The following is a 17,706-nucleotide window of genomic DNA, read 5'->3' on the forward strand; positions in this document are numbered from 1 at the left end:
ACACTTTGATAAGCTCTTCTGGGTCCTGTCAGAGCAAAGGATAGCAAGTTTGCACAATGTTAAAAATTACAGGCTCTTTATAAATACTATGTTGAGATACTCCATATACCTATTTGTAAAACTATTAATCTTAATTTTCATTAAAATTACATATTAACATATGCCTGTAAGAAGTAGCAAAACTTAAAATGCAGTTGATGCTCTTTGAACCAAGTTCATTTTTTACAAATGTATCACAGAAGGCATCATCAGAGTGATTTTAGTTGTCATTTTGAAAATAGCTGCAGGTTTGGCATATGTTTCATTCAAAAAGGTCTGAGAGGAATCAGTACTTTTCCACATTTAACCCAGTTAAGTGTTGCTCTGTAGTAAGTTTCTCTCAGTTTCTCTGTGCTAAGTTACACACAGTTGTTAACCTCTGTGTTCTCCCAGCTTTAAGCACCCTTTCAAAGGCAACCTGTCAAAAATGGCGCTTCTCTCCTGGCAATTACAACCAGAGCTCCTTGTCCCATCTGATCCTTCTCTCTTGGAGTCAACATCAAGAACTTGCACTGGCAGCAAAGGAAGGAAGTTCACGCAGGCTCAAAAGAATGGTTTCATTAGAAATTTATTTCTTTAAACATGGCCACTTTGAGATTAATGATACTACTTCAGGGAACATGAAAGAATAATAAACAGTTTTAGAAGGGAAACAATCAGGTAAGTCAGGATTTGCTTTTCAAATAGTAAAAGGCCAAGCTCCAAGAGGCAATACATTTTGGCATATGAGGACTAGTATTTTCAAATCCAAAAGTTGGCTTAATTTTACAGTGGAAGCTGACTGCAACCTTAGCTACCTTTCCACAACACTGGACTCAGTCATAACTTAAATGTACAGGAGCATAATGTGAAAAGATTTTGTTTTATTAATTAAAAGTTAACAGCAACAGGCACATATTAAAATGAATATGGCAAAGCCTTTACAAATGGCTTTACGCTGAAGCTCTCTTCCAAAAATGGCTGTTGCAACAAACTGTAAACAGAATTAATAAACAGTCTTTTACAATAATAACAGGGAAATACAAATGAACTAAAAGAAAGCACCAGTTTCTCAAACTAGATTACAGTTGTGCTTACTGTACTTAAAACAATGTAAAACAAATTACAAAAATGGAATGTTTAAAGTTTAAAATTAGTCCTTTAATTTTGTCCTAAAAAACATTTTCTCCTTTTCCCATCAAAAACCCATCAGTGGGTAATGTTTCAGTAGAGGGAGGAATACGTAAACAATGCACTTTTTTTTTTTTTTCAAATCAAAAACAAATTTGGTCACTTAGCTTTGTGCATAGTTTAAGGCATCTGTAGCAATTTGTTACAGTTTCCTCCCCAGTGTGGCTGTTCATGAAATTGTCACATTCTAAAAGAATAAATTAAAAAAAAAAAAAAAAAAAAGAAAAGAAAAAATGTTGCCGTTCAAACCCTTTCCCCAGCCCTCCCGCCCTCCCCCGTCCCAAACGTACTCACACACCCACACATACACACACGCTGCAGCGAAAGGGGCATTTGTACCCTTGTTCTGAAGGACACGCTTCCCATCCCACTTTATTTCAGATTGGCAAATACCCTGAGCTGATTATGGTGTTTAGACATTCCACCTTTTTCTTGCATGTGCAGTTCAAGTGTACAATAGTGAGGACAACATGCGATGTTCCCACTGCAGAATCGCAATGCAGTTCGGACGCTTCCCCCCCACCCCTTCCCTTCCCAGATTCAGAAGTGTGTTTTCGCCATTAAAAAATTGCATTCTCATATAGCACTGGAGTAAAGCTTGGCTGTGCTCTATGATGAATGCTCAGTTCCCAGTGCACAAACAAAATTATGGCAAATGGGAGGCTTTTCTGGCATCCAAAGAAAGAAGAGCTGCAGTCTCAAATTTGATCTTTTTCTTTTAAAAAAGCAAAAAACCCAAGTTAGTGGTTCCTTCACAGCCATGCGCAAAGGTTAAGTCTAGAACCGACAGTTTCAGAGTACATTTGTAAACATCAAGTCTTGCCAGAGGCAGCAGAGGATGGGCACTTCACATTTCCGTATTAAAACAGGGACTGAGTGGAAGGTATGCTTTGAACACATTTATGCAAGTCTTGCTAAATTCCAAGGGAGTGGAACAATCCATGTCAAGTCTTAGATTTGAAGACCGTATTCCAAATATCATGAGAAAACCCAAGCCATGGGGCACGATGAAGCTTTCATCCTGTTGCTCCAAGGCTCAGTCACTGCTGTGCTTTGCATATTCGAGGTTCCAAACAACAACCAACTGAGGCGAGTGCATATTGCTCTACGTTCAGATCTGGCGGCTTAAAAAAATTCTGGGTCAAATGGTCTGTGTCAAAGGAAAACTTGGAAATAAATAATGCTGGCATCATTTTACCATTCTACCAAAACCTTGGGCTGGCATGTGTCTCCTTTAATCCAGCCGTGCAGATACTGAGGGAAGAGGCAGCTTTGTCATGGAGATTGAGGTCAGGACAATCGAGGTTCCTGAGGTAAAATGTCTGAGTCCATTTCCTCAAAAGTGGCGTCAACATCATCACCGCTGCCCGACTGTTCCCTCTGCACGCCCTTCCAGCTTGCCTTGTTCAGTCCCAGGTGGCCAAGCATTGTTTGTGACAGCCTTGTGTTGGAAAACCGGGCCCATTCCCCAAACAGTGGTTCCACTAAGTAAGTCATAAAACCTTCAAAAACAAGCAAACAGAGGCAGATAAAATAAAAAAAACAATACAGAGAAAAATTAAAATACTCAGACCAAATATTTTAAATTCTACTTAGTAGCAAATAATAAATGTGGCAAATTACTATTCTCCAATGTGCTTTTAAATATTCATTTAGCTATTTCAGGCAACTCTACAAAAAAAAATTCTCAAAATGTAAAAGATTTTACAAATCAGAAGACCAGCAATACACTGCATTACAAATGAACCTTTCTTTCGCAGCAACAACCAAATGAAGACAAATACTGGACAATATGGAGGAGGAGAGAAATCTAAACATCAGCAACTAAGTCACACAATTTAGAAAACTAAAGTTCTAAAAGATTTTATAATTAATTACCCTATGGTGAGTCTGAATTATACTACACAGGGGAAAAATATATTGTTTTCACAATACTAGGGTGACTAAAAATAAATACAAATTTTAGAAATTTTTTAAACAACACATTGATGTACTTCATGTGTATGCACATATTCATTTATTTGTAATGTCTATTATACATTATTTCCTAGCATTCTAAATTAAACAGTGCAGCTGATTGAACACATCAGCTTGTGTCAATTTAAAGCATTAATTCAAACTGTGCTAGTTGTTGAATTTGTTTTTTTCCTTTACTATGTTTATAACTGAGTCCCACTTCATCTCCATAATCAACTTCTATTAAAATAACAATAAAAAGACATTTTACTATTTAAATCCAAGTCAGGTTAGCAAAAACTATTAATATAATGTCTATCCACCATTCTCCATCACATCTCTGCCCATACATCCTCCTTAAAGGCTGTATTTAAAGGGAATGCTGACATTCCAAAAGGGTAAACTCAGCATGCCCAGTTGTGACAAGCTCGCTGCAAAAGGCACTCAAGACCACATGGCAAGGGGAAGGGACCCTCCTCTTCCAAAACACCCTTCAGATGAGGAAGGTTCTGGGCAGCAGTGTGGAGAAGTCAGCTGCCTCCCACACTGTACCTGCTCTGTGAGGAAAGAGAGGGGCCCCAGGACTGTCAGGGCAGCACCATTCATAAACAATTCAACAGATGTTATACAGCAAATAAAAATAAAATTGCTCTTTATAATAAAGTGCTGCCACGCAGAATATGTTCAGCCTCTAGGAAATGTATCCAAAAGGTGCTTTTGTTTTCAAATTGCATGCTGAAAGAAGTCAACTAAAATGAACTGAATTGCAGTTACCAATCTGGATGTTGGCAATAGTTTCTGTCTGTCGGTCACAAAGTGGACTCACACCCAAGTGATATTTCTTTTCAATATCACCTAAAGAAACAGAAATATAATGCAACCATTAAATCATCAAGTCCCAACCAAGTCAAACACTAACAGAAGTGAGCTGTGAGTGTTGGTCAACAAGGATACTACCCTTGCAGCTGGTAGAATGCATTTACTTATCTTCCCATCTCCCGAAAAACCAAGCAGATCAGTCAGACTAACAATACTTACATTTAAATATTAAATACTTGGTATTTTTCATCAAACAGTAATTTCAGAAACCCCAGAGAACCACAAGTTTCCTGAAGGTTTACCATCCTTTTTCTTGCAAAACCTTCACTGTCACAGAAATGACAAATTAATCCCCCCTCAGCAATATGGAAGAGGATAGCTTAGCTTTCAGAAATTGCTCAATAAAGGCAATTTGTGTTTCTGCTTCACCTTTATCTAAGATCAAGTCTCACATGATTAGCACCAAATAAAGCAGTCTGTTCCCCATTTACCATATTCACATGCAAATCAGCAGATCTCAAGTCCACCAAACTAGCCTTAATTTTATTATAAAGCAATTTAGTAACAATGGAGCAAATTATCTCCATTTGCCAATTAAAGGCTTTATTAACTGCTTACATAAGGAGTCTAAACTGCACAGTAACTAAAAATCTCCCTGGCTCTTACCTGCTTACCAACAGGCCTCACAGCTGAAGCTTAAATATTGAAGACACATGATGAACATATTCCATAATTTGCTGAAACCACTAGGGCAATTTCAAAATGGCCATAATTATTAATCTGAAGTCCCTTTCAGCTGAAGGATGTATTGCATCAGCCATTCTAGGTTCAGATTCTAAGCAGATTTTCCACTGAGTTTTAGTAACTCTGACCTTTTCTGCAGGAAACACAACCCGTGAAAGTAAAAAAATCCTATACTGTACATCTCTGTTAGTGCTAAATATAAATGGACTAGGACTCATGGACACTCTCTCCACACAAAATACATTATACACTAACAGATACTTCTACTCTTACTTGCCTTGATGGAAGAACTCCTCCGTTACTTTTTCACTCCACTGCTTGCTCAGCTCCCATGTCCGACAGGGGTTACAAATATCTGCACACTTCAAAGCCATCTAACAAGTTAACACACAGTGTTAGGTCACCTTTCCTTCAACAGAAGTGCCTGCAATTACTTAACTCCTGATAACAGATTATTTTAGGTTTTGTGAATAACAAACCTACCTACCATTTGTGCTCCAAAGTTATGTTCTGTAATATTTAAAAAACACTCAGGGAATTGTGAGATATCATGATCATCCCTGAGTAATATGGAAATTCAGTCAACTCAAAGTATTTCAGGACCACTATATTTAGTATACTCACTGCTACAGGAACCAAAAATAACTTCAGAAAAAGAAGCATCAAAGCAAACAAGCAGTATTTTCCATTTCTGGCTCTCATGCTTGTATTTTTAGCAATAGCTTGCACAAGACAGAACTTCTCATCTGTTTGTCCACTTTCTCTTATAGCCCACAATATGAACCTAGTAGGAAAATGCCTACAAACCTAAGATTCTCAAGGCTTTTGTTTTTAAAGTTTGCTAAAGCTCACCAGCACAACTGCAAACTGATTCACAACAGCAGTGCTTTCCTTCCACAAAATGTGTTCTGACAAAGCATTTCACAGTTCTGAGGCTGCAATGGAGTTGTTAGAAGAGCTAAACCTTGTCTTGGAACACCTTCCTTCAGCAGCTCTACGTTATCAGACTTACCAACACACACCATCACCTGGGAGAAGTGCTGGCTGTGGGAACTGAAGTGGAGGGAAGAACCTCTTTGTAAAGGAACAGAAAGACTAAAAGACAGTTCTGCTCCATTTTGAAAGGAGGAGAAGGCCTGGCAGAAGCAGTATTTAGTATTTTAAAAGAAATTAGTTTTTCCACTAAAATGCTGTTTTCAAAAATATGAGCAGCAAGATCACCTGTAAGATGAAGTGACGATGGTTTGCGTTCTCCAAACATAGATCTCCTCTATCCAAATGGGATCGGAACATGGACAGGTACTCGTTTTGTTGACTGATGTCTGTGGCAAGAATGAGATCACCTATCTGGCTCTCCATCAGCTGCCTGAAATACGTGACACCAAACATCCAAAAGTATATCAATTAAGAACGGTCATCACTAGATCTACATGGCATTTTATCATATTTGTTGTTATAGAAATACAAGCTTTATAAAAAACATTTTCATTTAAATTTTTTTTCCTTTCTTTTCCTGAAAAATTCCTGCAACATTCAGAGAAATATGAGAATATTTCATTGGCAGCTTTCAGGAAGACTAAAACAGTTTTTAGCTTTTTTTCCTCCCCCTCTTTCTTTTTTTTTTTTCCTTAAAAATGCACGAACTGATTGTCTCAAGATTATTTCTTGTCAAGAGTAGGTGAAGATGGTCTATTTTAAACTACAGTTGTGGTGGCAGAACAAGAAAAGACTGCCAAGTTTAGTCTGAACAGGTGCTTGACTACATTAATACACTCCTTCAATGTGCTTCCAATACATGTTATTTTCTGAGTATCACGTTGCACCACGAACTGCTCTACTCTACCAGCACAGTATCCAGGAATTCTTAAAATAGATTTCTATGTTTTGTACTCAAAACTGCTGTGCAATAACTTATATTGTTTTGCAGGGCTGTCTTAGCTGACAGATTGCTTCTCTCTGAAACTAATCTATACTATGTGGTATAAACATACCTGTTTTCTAATGACATATGTGCAAATAAACCAGATTCTCTCAGCAACCCCACTGCCGATCTCCAGTGATGGTTTTCTAATACTGAGGTATTCTGTGAATTAAAAGGGAATAACACATATCAGTCAATACCTTTTTCTTAAACTGATGAGCTATATACAATTTGGCTGTGTTTTGGGGTCGGTGTTTTATTTTCTTCTTTTTTTTGTTTTTCCTAGAGGTTAAAACCCACAAATCCTGAATACTTAGTTAACTTGCAATTTTTTATCCCAGTGACATGGAAACAATGTGTGCATTCAATCCTACCACTAGCTAAACACATCACAATTTATAGTCCTTTTCTACACTCCTCTCCAAACCTGGTTTTAACAAAATAAATAATTTTATCCTTACCTTATATAAAGTCGCTAAATAATGATTTGTTTTAATTAGGAAAGGTTGGTTAACGCCTGGGTGATCCAAATCGTGTGTGGCAGCTGCTATTAAACTAAGCAGGACATCCCATGGAGTCAAAGACTTGGAAAGCTGAAAGGCAAACCCAACAAATGTTAGTAATGCAATATGGCCTTAGGAACTAAGTGCATGACTGTTGCATTTTTGATTTTTAGTAATTAACAGCCAATAGAAATTTGAAGAAAATCTTGAAGATGTAAAACTAACATTCCACTGACTTTTCACAGTATTTCCCCCCCAAAAGCTACAAAATTTCAAAAATGGTTTAAGCATTATTCTTTCTGAATGTCAAGGTTCACTCTTAAAAATTGCCAGCACACAAAATCCTTTGTGTCTGGTAATGAAGCACAATTCCTAACCAGACCCCATAAAAGCAGCAAATTCTTAAAATTAGCTCTCCCTCTCATTTACCAAGTCCATTTGTGTCTATTCTGCTTTAAATTCATACTATATTTTAAAAAGCATGAAAACCTTTCTTCCTAAGAGAAAGAAACTAATGGTCTGGAAGACTTAGAACTATTTAGAATGTATTTCTACTCTTATGCAAAACTGTATTTCAAGGTCTACCAGGAACAGACCCAAAGGAGGAAAATCCGCCACAAATAAATACTTTCAATGTGCATGTCAATTAACTCAGCATGCATCTACATGGACTTACTGTCACTGTTCATAGGTGTTCCTTCTTGTGGTTGAGAGGTTTGAAAGTTTAAACTCAGTAACAAAGTCTAGTTTGCACTAAAACAGAGAGGACAGTTCTGCCCATATAAAGGTGAACTGCAGCGAACACCCTGCAAGGACAGAAGTTTATGTTCCCTGTTGCATTTGCCATTTTTCACACCTCATATGTTTATTATGTACTTTAGTGCAACAGAGCTGTAGTTCAGTACACTGAACTATAGCTGTACATGTTACTAGAAATACCAAGCCTATTCTTGTATCTGAAGCCTTACAAAACTTCCATCACGAGTATTAAATAAAAAAATGCTTGCTTCCAAACTGAATGCCATGAAAAAGCTCATCATGTATCAGCTCTGATCAGGCTCACTGCACCAATTGGTCTGAGAGAAGCACTGAGAAACTGAGTGGGAGGAGTGGGCAAAGAGTCTCTGAAAAAGGTTTTATGGAGCCAAAATTTACTTGTTTTTACCTCAGAAGCAGAATAAAGGAGCTATGCTATTCAAGGGAATACCAGGTTAGTGATAATCTGCATCAAGGTAGATAGATAACTTCTCATCTAGCTACAGAGCACTACAGCTTTCAATTTCATACAGAAGGACAGGACTTTGCCCTGAAATTGTCCAAGACATCACTTGAAGCAGCCTGACAGCAGTCTAAGTAGTAAGGAACAAACACTAAATTAGTTTAGCTCCTTAAGGTTTGTCACTCTACCCTTTCTTAAAAAGAAAGCTGAAGAGAACTCCTGATGTATTGCTATGAACTGCCTCTCATAGAAGCAAACTGTTCAGTAACAGCAAAGACAAGCAAAGCAAGGCTAATGGTAATTTATGGAAGAAAAAAACCACCCCATATGACAAGTACACAGGTTTATTGTTGCCAGCTCTGACTCAGGCTACAATTCTATATAAATGTCTTGGGGCACAGCACTATATTAAACAGCTGCAACTTTAATTCCCTGCTGTAGTTCAACAGGAAGTCATACAAAAGACAATGTCAGCTCAGAGTGGGGGAAAAAAGAAAAGCACACTAAGTGTGAACCCACAGCCTCAGCGACAGGGAAGGCAAGGGAGAGTTCAAAAGTGTTTCTTGTTAGGTTCTTATGTTTCTTTACTTTTGATAAAATCTGTATGTGCATACACACATACATATATGCATGTAGCTTTATATATAGATCAATGACCTTACTGCTCTCTACAACTGGAAAGAGCCAGGTGGGACTTGACTTCTTCTCCCAGGTAACCAGCAACAGCATAGAGGACACAGTCTAAAGTTGTGCCAGGGGAGGTTTAGGTTGGACATTAGAAACTATTTCTTCACTGAAAGGGTGATTAGACATAGGTATGGGCTGTCCACAGTGGTGGAGTCACTGTCCCTGGAGGAGATTAAGCAAAGGTGTTTAAGTGCATGTGGGACTCAGTGCCATGGTCTAGTAGACAAGGTGGTGTTTGGTCACAGGTTGGACACCATCTCAGAAATCTTTTCCAGCCTAGATGGAAAAGAATGGATTCTGTGATACGTGCACACAATCCATTCCTATGCATATACACACAAACGCATATTTCTGTGTGTTATGAGTGATGTAAAAGTGAGAATGCTGCCTTACCTTGGGCTCTTTTAAGTAACAGTGCATGGCCTGAGTCACATCAGCAGCATGAACTGCATTATGATAAGGATTTTGACTGTGATAATCTTCTTGAACCATAACTGCAGGAAAATAACAAATATCCATATTTAAATAAAAATGCAAATTTTTCAAGGACCATTTTATAAGCCCCTATTAGGCACAGAAATATGCATTATCACAAGTTACACACACATAAAAGCATCAGTCAATAAATCATCAGCTGAACCACGATGCAGCTGTTAAGATTTTTATGCAAAGAAACAGTATTTGTTAAAGGAAATAAACTACATGTAAAGTCACCTCAGAGCAAAAATTAAACAACTTGAAATTAATATATAATCTGAGATACTCTGACTTTGAGAACTTCCCAGGCAAGGCTGTCTTTGACAATCTATCTGAATGGTGAGGCAACACTGAATACAAAATGAAAATTATACTATTTACCAAACCATTAGGATGACTTCATATCTGGCCTGAAAACAAACAGGATTTTAGAGGAATTAAGCACTGCTTTCCCATCATATGAAGTGTTTTTCTTTCCCATTCAGGAAAGTGGTCATGGAAAACCACTATATGTATTCTAGGCCTTTTTTCATACTTGGTAAGCCCATATGCTATTTAGAAAAGAATCTCATTTAGATGCTGGTCTGACTAACTACACCTAGATTCAATATTCTCTATTTAACTTTTTCCTTGCTTTCCTCCATCTTCCTGACTGTTCTGGAACATTACAGGCAGAATTCTTTGAAGGGCATCAACATTAGCTCAAATACAGGGAATGAAAAAACTATAATGTTAAAAAGGATTGAAGGGAAGAAGGACAGCAGTCAAACTATATTCTAATGTCTTGCCTACTACCTCTGAAGTCTTTAGGTTTGCTTGGAAGAACTAATGTTCTTCCAAGCAAATCTCAAAAGATTGTTTTCCTATCTGACTACAGTCTGTCAGTCCCACCAAACAAACATGCCCACAAGCTTCTTTTCTACTCAATTTATAAGGCCAGAGGATCCATATGAATGTAATGTGAATGTAATACAGCATTTACTGATGTGGTATTTGTGAAAGCTGAGCTTCATGAAAAGTCAAAATACGGTCACCACCAGTCATCTCAGTAGTACTCAATGGATAGGTGACAGCTCATATGAAAAATAATGAAAATCAACATAAACATCTTTGGGCTTTATTAACCTGCAGTAGAACTGTCTCCCACCTATTCCTCACATCGAGTGCATGAATGCATAGATCCCTGGCTTTCTTTTTAATTTTTTTTATGGCTTCATAGGCTGATCCAGCTACCTGTACTTTACAATTTTCCTAACTTACTTATTTTATTAAAGCAGACCTAGGTCAACAAATTGATCACAGTTTGTCAGAATCAGAATAGCACAACAACTCTGTTTTCAGGAATGTAGTACTTTGCATTTTCTCTCCCCTGGTTCAGGTCTGGAATAAGAACCTGTAAAGACACAGTAGGAAGATGTAGATCTCCAAGGAGATGATGGAAATCACTAAAATCAAGATTTCTCTAATTTAAAAGATTCCAGTAGATTCTCATATAATGTGAATTTTGTGTGGCACTGGACCATTTGAGCTGTCCTAGTCTTCTGGAATTTGGTCTTCAGATTGCTGTGGATTAGAGTATAAGAGGCAGCCAAAGAAAATAATGAGTTGTGTTCATGTTAAGAAGCTGTATTTGGAAGAAAAGTTCTTTGATTTTATAATGGACTAAGACAGAGCTTTTTACTGATATTAAGTAGAAGGCATTACCAAAAACGGAAAGGTGTTAATTTCAAATTTAGAATAAATTTTGCCTTCTTCAAAGTCTAATCTCATTTTAGTGGATTATGACTTTGAATAATCATATGTAGTTAAAACTTCCATCTTCTGATAACCAGTTAACCAAGCCAGTAATTTCTAACTGGTCTTTTAAGTATTATCATTTGCATAATGTCAACTAACCAGATGAGAAAAACAAACCACATTCAGTTAGAACTCGAGAAGCCTAAAACCAGATTTCTATAATAATTTTCCTCCATTCCAACATATCAGTCATTAAGGTCAGCTGATTAACATTCCTGAAACTGGAGGAATGTTTAAAACAACATGAAATGCAAGACAGAACTGTTTTTTTTTTAACTGAAAGAGAACTAAATTGTGAAAACAAAAACATTCTCTTATTTGAAAGGGGAGAAAAGATTTCCAAATGCTCCCCTGTTAAGTGACAAGCTTTGTAACCACAGAATTGTTTTTTCTGAAACTGTGAAAAACTGCTGAAAGAGACCAGAAACTTGTTTACCCTGGTCAGTTAAAAAACTCATCCCACTTCAAAAAATTAAAGAAACGGTCACAGAAGAACCAAAGGAAGGAGGTCTCTTACCAGCACCTGTCTATGTATTGGGATGCAGACAGCTCTGTCAAGTGAATATACCACTTGGTTTGAATATTCTACCCAGTATTTACAATTATTTTCAAAGAAGCATTCCAGTGACACAGGCCCACACATTAAATTAAAATTTTCCTGTAAGCTGTCTAGGGAGAAACTATGTCCACAGTGCAATGCTTACTTGTAGGAGAATTTGAGCAAGCCAGAGGTAACAGCAAACTGGCACCAGAACATATTTCTGACATATTCCATATAGTTAGGAAACTGTGTAATTGGAAAAAGTAAAGATCAATATGGAACTAAACATAAGAACAAAGAAAAGAGCTGTCCAGCCTTTCCCAATACAAATGTCACATATATTCCTGATTGTTTAATAGATACTAAATATATTTAATAAATACAATACAGCATCAGGTATGAAACTAAACTTCTTAATACTTATTTGGATTTAACACAGAAAATTCTATACTCATAAAAAACTTCGAGAGATTGTCTCAATTAATATAATTTAATTCACTGTACAATGTAGACTGCATCAGTACCCTTCAAACCTTATTGCTAAACTACAATCAGGACTTCAGTTAAGGTATAAAAATGCAGATAAACAACAATATTCATTAAAATAAAAAGCTGTATTTACCCAAAAATCTACGAAGTTTCATCGTATCTAATTGGAAGTGTTCAATTAGTCCATGTAGATTAAACAGATGAAACGTTAAGCTGACTAGACTGTTTCCTAAAAATAAGATGAAAATACTAATTCATTGGAAGCCATGAAATCAGTGACTCTTCCATAAGAAACGTATTATTTCAAACAAATTGGTCACAAAAATTATACAAGCAAACTTCTCTACACCAAGTCATGATATTCTACACCAATTCATAAATATTTAAATCTTACTACATGACAAGTTTCCATTAGCTGTCTCTAGCAAACAGTGGTTTTGCTTAATTCTAATGCATTCACCAATTGTCCAATGGCAACTGATAGGAAGAAAATGTTACTGAACATTAAAAAACCCATTTCAACATGCAAATCCATTATAATTCTATTCAATTTTATTTTTATATTTATGCAACATATCACAAACACATATACAAAATAGAAATGTAATCAGGCAAAGAGAAAAGCTAGACAACACTATTGATTAGAGGACATTACAAATATGCTATCTCACATTTTCATAACATATTTTGCTGAATTTTTTATTTCACCTGGAACTCTACAAAAATGTATACTCTTACAAGCTTATAATATATGTTGCCTACTCATAGCTTGATTATAATCTTTTGCAGTGGTAAAATAAGCAAAACTGTAAGAGCCACAGTCCACAATGTTTATTTTTTAATAGCTTGTCCATTATTTGCTCTGTAAACAATGTCATGGCTGACAATCTTCATTTAGCATTACAGAACCTAGCACAGACAGAAACTGAGGTACACGAAGACAAAAATTTATTCTAAATCAAGTTTATTACTAGGCTGGAATTAATGTATTCTCATGTCACATCCTCACAATGAAATAAATATGCAACTCTTGGAACAACATTTACTGGGGAAATTCTTTCACAGACGTTCATCCAGGGCAGCTCATCCAGAGTTTTATATACAGCATTCTGCCTTTACAAACTTGCAAGACCAAGGCTGTCTGATCAAAATGTCCTCCTAAAATGATTTAATTAGAATGCAAAATAGATGGTGGTATGCATGGTGTGTAAGGCTTCCACAATAGAAGCTCTTCTGATAGTACTTTAAATGTATTTGAAAAAAGCACATCTAAAAGGTAGAAAGGGCTTTTATGAGAAGGATGACCTCAGATTTCTCCCATTTGATAAACTAATCCAAAAGAAGCTATGCTTACATGTTAACTTGTACACATAGCCTTTTTTCATTCAGTTATGTAAAGTTTATCTATAGAAGCATTCTATTTTTACAAGTCCTTGCTATTTTCATTTTTTTCTATCCATCTTCTGTATAAAATATAACTATGAGGTTACTACTTTTACACTTGGTTAAGCCAAGCACCCCTTCAATGCAACAGAAGAGAAAAAGATCTTTTGGTGACACATTCTCCTTTTTGAACTTAATTCCTTGTTCTGGCAACTTTAACTGCAACTTTTCTACCTACTCCACGCGACTGCTGCAAAATCTGTAAGAGCTGCCCTCCATTCTCTTCCCACACTGGCACAAATGTCACTGTGATATTGGACCTGCTCATCTCCTACTTCTATTCTGTTCAAAACCCAGCTGCCATTGCTGACATTAAATTGCAAAACTTCACTCTACCCACTGCAGCAGCCCTCCTTCCTCCTTCCCAAAATGTTCTCTTCCTTTTTCTATTTTGTGCAAGAGATGTGTACAGCGGCTTCCCTCTGCTGAACTCCCAGTTCTCCAGTTATTCTATGTCATAATTATAATGGATAAACACAAACATGCTTCTTATGACACTATAAAGTAATAGAACTATTCTATCTAATGCTACATTTATCAGAAAAATACTTGTTCAATATAAATGACCTTTTGGACAGAACCATAAAAATTACCAGCACCCCATAACTGAAAAAAAAGAAGTCAAAGATCATAAAATTATTTGTTAATTTGTATCAAGTTACTACTATAAATTACTAAGAGAGAACAGCAACATATAAAGTACATCAAGGGCCTCTTCTAAAAATCAATGATTAGTATCAGTACTGACAGTATCATTATTTTAAAGTGACCAGGCAAACTAGGAGTCAGATTAAAGACTATTAAATCAAAAAGTACTACCTGATGGAATTTACACTTTTTAGTGAACAATCACATACAACACTGCAACGTAAGTGCCACAGTTAAGTTATGCTAGAAGAAAAAGCACTAATGAAATACCAAAAGTAAACTCACCATTTGTCAGTCTATCAAAAAGAAAAATATCAAAATTCCAATTTCCAACCTTCTCCAGCATACACTGAAAAGAAACATAATAGCTGTCATTTTTTAATCAGTATATGCCTATCTTCCTGTAGCTCAGAGGAGTATTTAAGATTTCAGAGACAGATCAAGTCTTTAGAATTTCTATATAAAAAAATAGCAGTAAAAGAATAATTAAATTTGTCTTCTAACTGGAAAACATCACACATTTAGAAATAAAAAGACTGGAGGGAAAAAAACTAATATGAAATGCCTTGACAGAACTGGTTGGAGATCTTCCTTTCAACCTTTAGGCAGTTTCTCAAAAGACAATTAAAAACAATTAGGTTCAAATCAGAAATAGTACGGCAGAATGACTATGCATTCAGACTAGCAAATTAATCTCTGTGTAGTCTTTTACCTTTTCCTTTTTTCTCCTGCTTATAGAACAGTATCTAGATGATTCACTAGATATTTGAGCCATTGTACAAGCATTTTAATTTAAGAACCTGGCTTCTGACTTTTCACCCCACTGAACCAGCACATCTTTATCACAGCTGTTCCACATGAACTGTTCTTCCCACAAAAGGGATGACCAAGAATAGCAAACAGTACAAGAGGCCTCACCACAGTTGAGCAGTCCCAATCTTTGCCTCCCTTACCTGTATCAGAAATACCTGTCCAGCACATTTTACAACAGATTCCTGCCTTCTCCTATTCTCATTAGATTGGTAATGCTGTTTTGTGATCTAATTATTGATTCTAGCTTTTCTCTACCAGCTGCTAAAACTCTGCTATCAGAAGAAACAAAAGCATTAACAATATCTTTTTATGATCAAATTACATGTACGTTTTTAAGATCCATTCTTTGGGTTATCAGATTTCTTTGTACTCCATAGCCTGATGATATTCAGCATGGATACATCCTGCATATTGTATTCTTTTTCTGTGTCAGATGACAAAAAAGCACTACATGCAGTGACACAGCCTTTGGGATATTGAATAACCTGAATAACCTTTGCTTACTCAATCCCCTTCATCACTTGCCATCCTCTGTTGCAAATACAGCAGCCTTTCATCCAGGTAGCTGCTCCCTTAGCACCAACTCTCTTCCCAGTATCTGCTTTTCCTGCTTTAGTGCTGCACAAGTGTATTACATCTATCACGTTTCTTTTCTAGAAGTGCCTACCACAGAAAAAGTTAGTTGGACATAAGCATGTCCTGAAAAATCCATTTACCTTACTTTACTGAATTTAGGTAGTTACTCTTCCAGTTGTTCACTAGTGAAGTTAGACTAAAAATCAAAGTGAATAGTTGTCTAAAATGCTCCATTATATCTCTTAAATACATTTTCCTCTCTTCATTATTTTCTTCAATTATTCAAGGGCATCCTTAATTCACCAGTTATTAAAAAAAAAACAAACAAAACAAAACAAAAAAAAAAAAAAACACCAAAAAAACAAAAAAAAACAAAACAAAAAAAAAACAAAACAAAAAAAAACAAAAAAAAAAACCACCAAAAAAACCCACCAAAAAAAAAAAAACCCAACACCCCCCCCCAAAAAAAAAAAAAACAAAACAGTAACAACAACGACAAAAACACTAGCCACATAAAAATCATCCAAGCAAACTTGTGGGCAGTAGAGGAGTTTGCTATAAACCATGAAATTTTGTCTGGATTTCATTACTATATATGTATAAATAAACACACAAAATTACATACACACAGACATTAAAGAATATGCTTAAAATTAGTATTTGGTTGCACTTTTAGTATGTGATATAATTATATATACTAGTAAGCATTTAGAAAAACATTCTTTAAAAAAAATAAAGCAACCAACCTTTGCTTGTCCATTATAATCATCATCTAAAATGTTTGAAGAATTTGGAACAGTGATACCACGGAAAAAACGGGAAGATCTCAGGTATCGCTGGAAACTAAGCAACCTTCTCACATTTCTTGCAGACACAGAGACCTCGATTTCAGAATTTGCTACGAAAAACAAGAAAATAAACACTCCCTCTAAAAAACCTTTATCAAAAAGACAAGTGCTCAGGGGAAGTTTGGTATAAAGATAATGCAATTTTTTGAGTATCAAATGTTTCAGCACAAATACAGATATTTTTATTAATACTAAATACAGAGCCATGGACTAGGAAAGAATATGTTCTGTGTAAGCACCCTGTGAAGAAAAACAAATACTTCAATCATAGCTGCAACTCATCTTTTTAAGGAACTCTGTTATTGAAAGGACAAAAATATTATGGATATTGTTTAAAAACACACACAGTACTGGAAACAAATTATTTTTGGAAAATTGCTGTATACACATCCAATCCATGTCCCTAACAAATCACCTAAGATGACATGTACATCAGCAAGAGAGTATCAGAAACCGAGTGTTAATACAGGAGATACAAGTAGGCTTTGAGCAAATACAAATTACTTTTACACAGTTTAGAGCTCGGAAAATCTCTTTACTATGCTGAAGTTTTAAACACACTCAAGTAATTTTTGTGCTTTTGCAGATAACTACACTCTTCTGCCAAACAATTGACATTTACGTTCACAGCTTATCTAATTCTGTTCCCCAGTATGATGAAAACACAACAGAAAATTATTTCAGCCTCTTTTCAAAGATTAATCCAAATATTTTATTTTACTTTTATTAGGTTAACTGATTTATACAAATGACCAATACTAGTTTACGTCCAGTTCCATTTGATATGCCCAAAGTGTTAGCATAGAACTACAAGAGCTACAGTTCCTTTGTAGCAAGCCAGATATTTTCATCTTGAAATACATTAGGCCAAATCAGCCTTTACTTTCTTTTCAACAGTGCCCCCCAATAGCAGTTTTATATAACCAACAGGAAGCCAATAATCTTATCTTGATATTCACTCAACCTGCCTGAAATGACTCATGTCAAATAATAAAATTTTAAAAGGAGGTATTAAA

General features: G+C 35.9%; 1 protein-coding gene across 4 annotated transcripts in view; it reads right to left on the minus strand.

Moving 5' to 3' along the window:
* Positions 1-1,740: 1,740 nt before the first annotated feature.
* PDE7A (phosphodiesterase 7A) overlaps positions 1,741-17,706 on the minus strand; it is a 74,683-nt gene continuing 58,717 nt past the window's right edge. For all 4 annotated transcript variants that reach the window (XM_053974566.1, XM_053974558.1, XM_053974550.1 and 1 more), the window contains 10 exons: positions 16,589-16,740; positions 14,739-14,802; positions 12,496-12,591; positions 9,452-9,552; positions 7,111-7,242; positions 6,720-6,811; positions 5,950-6,094; positions 5,006-5,102; positions 3,940-4,020; positions 1,741-2,711 (listed from right to left, as the gene is read on the minus strand). In XM_053974566.1, coding sequence (XP_053830541.1) covers positions 2,500-2,711; positions 3,940-4,020; positions 5,006-5,102; positions 5,950-6,094; positions 6,720-6,811; positions 7,111-7,242; positions 9,452-9,552; positions 12,496-12,591; positions 14,739-14,802; positions 16,589-16,740 — 1,172 coding nt within the window. In that variant the 3' untranslated portion in view covers positions 1,741-2,499. The remainder of the gene's footprint in view (positions 2,712-3,939; positions 4,021-5,005; positions 5,103-5,949; positions 6,095-6,719; positions 6,812-7,110; positions 7,243-9,451; positions 9,553-12,495; positions 12,592-14,738; positions 14,803-16,588; positions 16,741-17,706) is intronic.

This window comes from Vidua macroura, chromosome 1, assembly GCF_024509145.1.
Source record: "Vidua macroura isolate BioBank_ID:100142 chromosome 1, ASM2450914v1, whole genome shotgun sequence".
Classification (NCBI taxonomy): domain Eukaryota; kingdom Metazoa; phylum Chordata; class Aves; order Passeriformes; family Viduidae; genus Vidua; species Vidua macroura.